This window comes from Mustela erminea, chromosome 4 (assembly GCF_009829155.1).
Source record: "Mustela erminea isolate mMusErm1 chromosome 4, mMusErm1.Pri, whole genome shotgun sequence".
NCBI lineage: Eukaryota > Metazoa > Chordata > Mammalia > Carnivora > Mustelidae > Mustela > Mustela erminea.
In genome coordinates, this window is record NC_045617.1 from 64,251,131 (window position 1) to 64,259,082 (window position 7,952).

Genomic DNA, 7,952 nt, shown 5'->3' on the forward strand with positions numbered 1-7,952 from the left:
GTCTTCTGAGCTCCCTGCCTGCTCCCGCTTGGGGCTGAGCGGCATTTGCCGGGGATCCCGAGTCCAAAGCGGCTCCACTAGGCAAGCGCGTAGGTGGGGCGCCCGGGTCTTTTGAGCCGCGATCAGTATCAACCCACTTTCTGGAGAGCAAAGTTGTGGCTCCTTTCCTCTTTCTGCCTCCTCTCGCTGTTAATCCCTCCAAGAGATAGGGAATGGGGAACAAGCCTCCTAGGAGGAGAGTGTGGGCCCCTGGAAGGCCTCACCAGAAATGCTTGCCTGACTTGGGCCCTGGAGCTTGGACCATCCACACGTGTAGAGGTCCATCAGGAAAGCAGGGAGGAGGGGGCGCGCCGCGTCCTGGACCAGGACCGAGGGCCCTTGGCCTGGACACGACAGATGTGCCGTTTCAGTCAGATCTACCTTCGCTTTAACTGAGCTAAAAATCCGTTAAGAGTGGAGGGGGTCTGGTCCACGTAAGCAGAGACCCGGCACCCCTTCCGCGCCTAACGCGGCCTCCCTCAGCTCTGGCCACAGGGGCCAGCGTCCCCCACTCGGTGGAAAGGCGGTGGAGGCGGTGGAGGAAGAGCGACTTCTGGTTCGGACTCCCGGAACCCTGGGCTTTGTCTTTCCAGGCCCTAAACTGAGTTGCTCAGCTTGCATTTTAAGGACTGCTTCCCTTTTTTCCCCTGCCACCTTCTCTATTAATTTGAGGAAACTTTACACCCTATTTCGTATTGTCCACTGGGAACACTGAGTTTTTTTTTTTTTTTAAACCTTAAAATACCTTTTAGCAGCTTGATTTTTTTCTACTTCATTTGCAATCCGTCACTCAAAGTAGACTTCGCTACTTCCCCAAATCAAAACTGAGGTACAGTATTCTCAATCTGGTCATGAGAAAGAAAGAAGTCGATGTCCAAGGGTCGGTACAGGACGACAGCGTGGGCCGGGCCTGAGAATCGGCCCGGAAGCTGGGGAACCGCTTGTCCTCCAGTGTAGGGCTCCCAGGGCTCCCCCGCCGCCCGGTAGGATCAGCAGAGAAGTACAGAGGGCGGTGGCCTGGACACGCCTTTCCACCCAGTCCCACCCTCCATCACCTGGGACTATGTCCGAATACATGCAGATGTTCTGGAACATTTTTTCTCATAAGTTGTTCCGGGTTTGTTGCTGTCTGAGCTCGAATGGATGTGTCTGGTGAATTAAGAAACATTTCTTTGGCTTGGATATTAGAACTGCGTTTGGACATCAATCTTTCCACATCCCATCGAATGTCTGGGATTCTTCGTTTTAATAAATTTTCCTTCTCCAGAGATGGAAGCGGTAGGAGGATAGGAGGCTTTCGTCCAGTCTTCAAGGACACCAAGGTCCTGGCCTTGCAGAGGGACTCTTGGCCCTTTTCTTTTACTAAAGAGCAGCAAAGTTCCTTGTAGAAAAGCATCCATTCCAAAGTTGCATCTCCCCATCCAAACGGTACTGCCAAGCGCAGCTTTCGAAGGGAGACTTTCAAAGAGGCACAGCTTCGCAGAGCAGCAGACTTCGGGCATGGGCATACATCCCTCTTCTGTTGACGGCTCCATTTTTGTCTACGGAAAGTGAGGCCTCCACTACCTCGAGTTTTAGAAATGCGAACGGACAGCCTTACAGTCCGAGACCCTAACTGACTCAGATTCCGGCATAGATTCCGGGATTGCTTCCGTTTCACACTTTCCATCCCCTCAGCCACATCCTAGCATCTGTCTCTGCTCCCTCCGAGCCCAGAGCGTGGCTGTGCCCAGGCTCTTCTAGAGGCCACCCAGGGGCTCCTGGGGATTTCTGCCTTTCCCGCCCCTCACACTGCTTAGTTAGTCGCTATTGACAAAAACACAGCAAGGGGGAAGAAAGATCCGCGCCGACCTCCGTATTGGAACCGGAGGTTCCAAACGCCAGGCCTCCTTTATCCGCAGAATCCACGGTGCAATTGATCGCAGTGCCCACGCGCACACGCTTAAGGGGCTTTCCAGATCCTTTCCCTGCGGAACACACACACACCCACACACACACCACGCGCACAAATACCGTTTCTTATTCGACCCCAAGCGCCCACTTTCCCGGAGTGGGGCGGCCTCACTCTGTGGACCTACACGCTCCAGCCGGGTGGTACCGAGATGCAGATGTTCCCCGCCCCCCAACTCCCTGGCCGCAGCCACAGTGGCCAGAGGCCACAGGCGGAGCTGGCGGCAGGGACTGCCCCAGCAGTTTCTGGGAGCGCCAAGGTCTGAAGGTTACAGGGTAGCCCCAACAGGAAGAATCTCTCTGGGGTTCTTGGGAACCTTTCCAATCTCTCTCTGTCCCCTCAGCTCCTTTACCTACCCTCCCCTTCTCGAGTTGCTCTTGTCCGAATGCCAGGGTTGGATTTTTTGGTTTTGTTCCCCCGCCCCCCCAACCCCAACTCAGATCCAGGTCTGAGACGTTAGAGAATTGTGCAAAGCAAATTCTTTCAGTAATCTGTTTATTTAAACAAGAGGACCAAAACAAACAAGCAAGCAAACAAAAAAGCAAAAACAAAAACAACAGACCCATCCCACAACCATGTCAGAGGCAAACCCTTCACCAGATATGGACAAACCCATTGAAACTACACCAGAACGTCCCAGTAAGCAAAATGAACACAATGTCAGGGATTAGGTAAAAGAAATCTAACGCAAACCAGTTCAGACAGTGCACATTGACACTCAGTCCCCCTCTCTTTCCCAGGAACACCTCCCCACCGTGCCCGTGGAACCTGCCCCCCAACCTCATCTCTATCCTTGAAACAGTTCCATAGGACTTCTTTTGCCCACATTTCCCAAAACTTGAGAGTTGCTATGAAGAAAAGAGGTTTCCATTCCTCTGTCCAAACCCAGAGGAATCTCCGACAACTGCCCGGCCCCCTTTCCTTCCGGTCCGCGGTTCCTTAGGTGTGACTTGGTTGGGGAAATTGAGGGGGAGGGGGAGTAAAGTTAAAAAAAAAAAAATCAGGAAGGAGCGAGCTGGAGCGGTGAGTGTGTCAATCAGAGGGTTTTGTGACTTGGGGCTCCTAGCGGTTCTGAGCAGAGGTGTCCCAGGGCGGCCCCACAATGAATATGAATAGGAATCCTTGCTAAATGGGACAGCAAAGCGCACCGCCCTGAATGATGGCACGTCATCCTAACCAGCCCAGGATAGATAGGAGGGTTCCTTTTGTCTCTTTTCTCCGGCGCGGCTCTATAAAAGCCCCTCTTTTTCAGCGTGAGGTTAGTCCAAGCATACACCAACCCGCTGTCCAAGAAACAGCCGAACCAGAGAGAAGGGAGTGGGGAGGGAGAAAGGCGGGGGGAAAAGCAGCGCCTCAGCTTTTCTTCTCACATCTTGCCGCTGAGAAGTGGGTCGCTGGGCAGTGCAGATTTTTCTAAATTCAAGATTTTCTTTAATTTTCCACCTAAATCCTCCCCACGGTAGGGCCGCATCCCCCGTAATAAAATGAATTCTGATTCGAGCTCTGTCTCCAGCAGAGCTTCATCGCCGGACATGGATGAGATGTATCTGAGGGAACACCACCACCGCCACCACCACCACCAGGAGAGCCGTCTCAACTCGGTCTCTTCCACGCAGGGCGACATGGTGCAAAAGATGCCTGGAGAAAGCCTCTCGCGGGCCGGCGCCAAGGCCACGGGCGAAAGCAGCAAGTACAAAATCAAGAAGCAGCTGTCGGAGCAGGACCTACAGCAGTTACGGCTGAAGATCAACGGCCGCGAGCGCAAGAGGATGCACGACCTAAACCTAGCCATGGACGGGCTGCGCGAGGTCATGCCCTACGCGCACGGGCCCTCGGTGCGCAAGCTCTCCAAGATCGCCACTCTGCTGCTGGCCAGAAACTACATCCTCATGCTCACCAGCTCCCTGGAGGAGATGAAGAGGTTGGTTGGCGAGATCTATGGGGGCCACCACTCTGCCTTCCACTGCGGGACCGTGGGCCACTCCACCGGCCACCCAGCACACGCCGCCAACGCCGTGCACGCTGTGCACCCCATCCTGGGCGGCGCGCTCTCTTCCGGCAACGCTTCGTCCCCGCTGTCCGCCGCCTCGCTGCCGGCCATCGGCACTATTCGACCTCCCCACTCGCTGCTCAAGGCGCCCTCCACGCCGCCCGCGCTGCAGCTGGGCAGCGGCTTCCAGCACTGGGCCGGGCTGCCCTGCCCCTGCACCATCTGCCAGATGCCGCCGCCGCCGCACCTTTCGGCTCTCTCCACCGCCAACATGGCTCGGCTGTCGGCCGAGTCCAAGGACTTGCTCAAGTGAGCGGCGGACCGACCGGCTGCCGAGGCTGAGGGGAGAGAGGCGGGAGGGACCGCGGTGCTGGGCCAGGAGGGAAGAGGGAGGCTGAGCACTCGGCCGGCGGGAGGGTGAGCGTGGGGCCCTGCGGCCTCCCACGCCGTGTGATCCCACTAGACCCCCAGAGGGAAAGGACCAAAACCAAACTGCAATTTCTAGGTGGTAACGAAGGGGGACTGGAACCAGACGTCGTGTGTTTTGCATGCATGCTTCTTTTCCCCATGCCGCGCCAGTATTTCTCACTTACATATGCTCTTGTCAAAACTGCATTTGTTGTATAAAGACGGGATCGGTGTGGTTAAAAACTTGCGAAGGGACTTTAGAGTTGGTTTTCTCTGGCTCTGCGTTCTCCCCTTGGAAAAGACAACATCCCTTTTTTTGCAAAACAAATGTAAATATTTCCTTGAGATGGATGCGATTACAAGTGTCACTATCCTCTCCACAGTTGTTTTTCTAGGGACAATGAGTGAGAGAGAGAAAGAGAGAGAGCGCGCGCGAATTTGATCAAGACCCAAGTTTTGAATCTCAACTCCGGTCCAGGGCATGACATCTCTTATGTGGGTTTTCCTTAAGACGCAGTGTAGGTCAAAAGAATGCATGCACGCTTTTAAATGAATCTTATCTAAACATGTTGTGCAGGCCATGAGGCCATTTTCCTTGTAACAAGGATTTATTAGTGAATTCTCCCAAGTATCCATATATCTGTCTGTGGTTGTTTGAAATGAAAAGAGGGGGGCAGGGTGCAAAGACCCAAACTCACGCACAGGCGCTTCTTCCCCCCACCCCCACCCCCTTCGAACTCCATTCCCAAACTCCATCCTGTTCTAGGGGCCAGCTATCACCAGAATGTGGGCTCCCTCTACTAGCTTGCCCCATCCCCCACTTGCTCAGTGATTCTGCATGCGGGGTCAGCTCTCTCTATCATCAGCTTTGAAAAGTTATCGTGGTTTGGGGAGGGGTGCTGTTTTTATTTTCCTGAACATTTGCTTGAAATATTTTGTTAGGGCCTCAAAGACAATACCTGTCTTTATTTTTTATATATTCTTGATAACTATGATATATTTATTAATAACCAGTGTTTCTGGATGAGATTTCAAATAAAAAAGAACCTTTAAATCCTGGCTTTGCTTTTGCCTAAAATTTTTGAAAATGGGGGTAGTGGGTAAAAAAATGCCTGGCCCCGGTAAGGTGTATCTGGCAGTGAGTGAGAGATTTGGATGGGTGGGCAGATACAAAGAGTTTTCTCTGGTCATTCACAGGTAAAAAGGTCAGATAAATTGGTGTTAATTATTACAACCAGATGTCTTTCAAATGGGGGCATTGTCCACATTGGTAGTCTTGTGATATTTGAGCTCCTTATTTCCCAGCAGTAATCAGACACTCATAAACTCAGCAATTGAGATTTTAAAAAAGTAATCTGAAAACCCAAAGTGACAGGAAATGAGAGGCTGTGTGTGTGTTGACAACAGACAGGAATGAAGCAGTAAGTTAACTTCTTTTCACTACAAATTGACCATGTGGCCTTTAAAAAAATAAACAGGTTAAAATCTAGTAGATGTTGTTAAAGTCAACAAAGAGGGTCCTAGAAAATAAATAATCGAATAATACCCACTCTTCTGCCTGCCCCCGTTGGCTGTGTGACCCACACAGAAAGGAAGGCCACTGTGCTTTGTAAGGCGAGCTCCGAAGAGGCCAACCACCTTGTAAGTCCCAGCATCTCAGAGATTTACAGCAGGAATTCTCCCTTCTTTCCTACGTTAGATTGCAAGTCTGATTAGTTGAATATACTGGGCAGCTGCTATGTAAATGATGGCTAAGACAGGGGTCATTTTAATCAATTACTTTTCTCTCTTCATCCCTCACTCCCAGTCCCCTGACAGTGTCATATAGTTTGTAGGAGCAAAAGTGATCCAGCAAGAAGGTTTTGTTTATTCATTTACACAGGACAAAAAAAAAAAAAAAATCACAATCTAGTGACGATAGTAACACTAACAGCACAAGCCTGTATTTCTTACTAAGGAAAATGGAAATCTGATTAAAATATACCACCCTGAAATTGGCCTCTGGATTAGATGTAACATCACCATGAGTTTGTTGAGGCTTAAACTCCTCTTCACAGAGAGGAAGCTAGTGGTTTCCACTGCAGACCAATAGAGCTGTCTCTTTCCAGGATCCAGCATGGATAGCGCATCTAGGAATTATCTGCCCTTTCCTCCCTGGGCTCCCCACCACTTGCCCTTGGGAGGGTATCTCAGTGGGTCCTGGTTCTATTTAACTCATCCACCTCCATCTCCCCTGTCCCCGCAAACTCCCCTACAGCCGGGAAGAAAGACCAAAGTGAGTGTCTACAGTGGAGGGTGCTTATTTCCCTGTGTCTTCGGCAGACAAATGGGGGAATAATCGTCTGTTTCCCAAGGGTGATTCATTTCTCTGGGTGAGGAAAGAGCTGTTGAGGATTTATTTGAAACCAACACAGGCCAGTCCTCCAGCCTTTCCCGGTGAGTTTATTATTTAAGAAGGGGAGGGTAGGGAGAAGTTTCATCAATCAGGGAAAGGACTTTCCCCTGAGCTGCTTGCAACTTTGGATCTTCTTTCCAAAAGCCTGGTCTTGGGGAAAAGCTGGAACTCTGGCCACAGGATTAATGGTGGGCTTCACCCCTTCTCTAGCGCTGAAGCTTAAATTGGGTGCTGGAAAGGAGTAAAACCACACTCCTTACAACAGGGGAGAGGTGAATTTTGAGACTGTGCTGCTGTGATGAATCCCTTTAGATACAACCAGTGGTCAAATTAAAGAGCTCTGAGATCCATTTTCCTGGGAAAATGCACTAAAAGGAACCACTGGGCCAGGAAATTCTACCCTGAATTATCCAACTAAAGCAGAAAAGAGACATTGCTTCAAACATTGGGGAGTTCCCCAGGCAAATTGAACTCTTCTCAGGGTTACAAAAACTCCATTGGGCTAAGGGAGACTGGGAGAAAGGATTCCTTTAAGAACAGGACAGGAACTCCAGGAGAAAAATTATTTGGAACCCAGTTGCTTGGATTTTCTTGGTCTATTGGGAGAAAACATTAACCACTGGCCTCTAGGGAAGGTTCTTGTCCCCGGCGAGGGCTGGTCCTCTTGGGGATGTGACTTTGCGAGCACTTGCAATTCCCATTTAATTACTCTGAATTACTGACGCCCCTAAGAAAAGTGTATGACCCCTAAGATGAGGATGGTTCTTGGCCGAAATTGTTTCCTTGTAAATTTACCACTTTCTGCAAAGTTCTCAAGTTTAAGACAGTTTTTAATTCAATCTAGAAATACGACTAGGTTTCCCTCATTCCAGAATAAACGTTGCTTTACATTTAAAAGAACAGCAAAATCCTCGTGGGCGGAGATATCTTTGGAAGGCTTGCCCTAGAAACCTCGAGGTGGTTTAAGCAGGTGACTGAACTTCAAGGGAGGGAGAAAGTCGCACTTAGAATGGGGAACGCAGGCTGGCTTTGGCTGCCTATGCTAGAAATTTGTTTCTGAGAAACTCCTTTCGCAAATAGGTTCTGGAACCCTGGATTAGTATCTAGAAAAAGGACTGGGAGAGGCGGCCTGAGGAGGCCCACGACGTCCAAGGTTTCCTTACAGGAGT

At 50.6% G+C, this 7,952-nt stretch overlaps 1 protein-coding gene across 1 annotated transcript; it reads left to right on the plus strand.

Moving 5' to 3' along the window:
- The first annotated feature begins 3,259 nt into the window (after window positions 1-3,259).
- Window positions 3,260-5,396, plus strand: OLIG3 (oligodendrocyte transcription factor 3). The gene has a single exon (XM_032338334.1). The coding sequence runs from the start codon at window positions 3,475-3,477 to the stop codon at window positions 4,291-4,293; it is 819 nt and encodes a 272-aa protein (XP_032194225.1). The 5' UTR covers window positions 3,260-3,474; the 3' UTR covers window positions 4,294-5,396.
- Window positions 5,397-7,952: the final 2,556 nt, after the last annotated feature.

Excerpts from the sequence above, each read along its gene's own strand:
- OLIG3 (XM_032338334.1), top strand. The coding sequence starts at position 3,475 with ATGAATTCTGATTCGAGCTCTGTCTCCAGCAGAGCTTCATCGCCGGAC.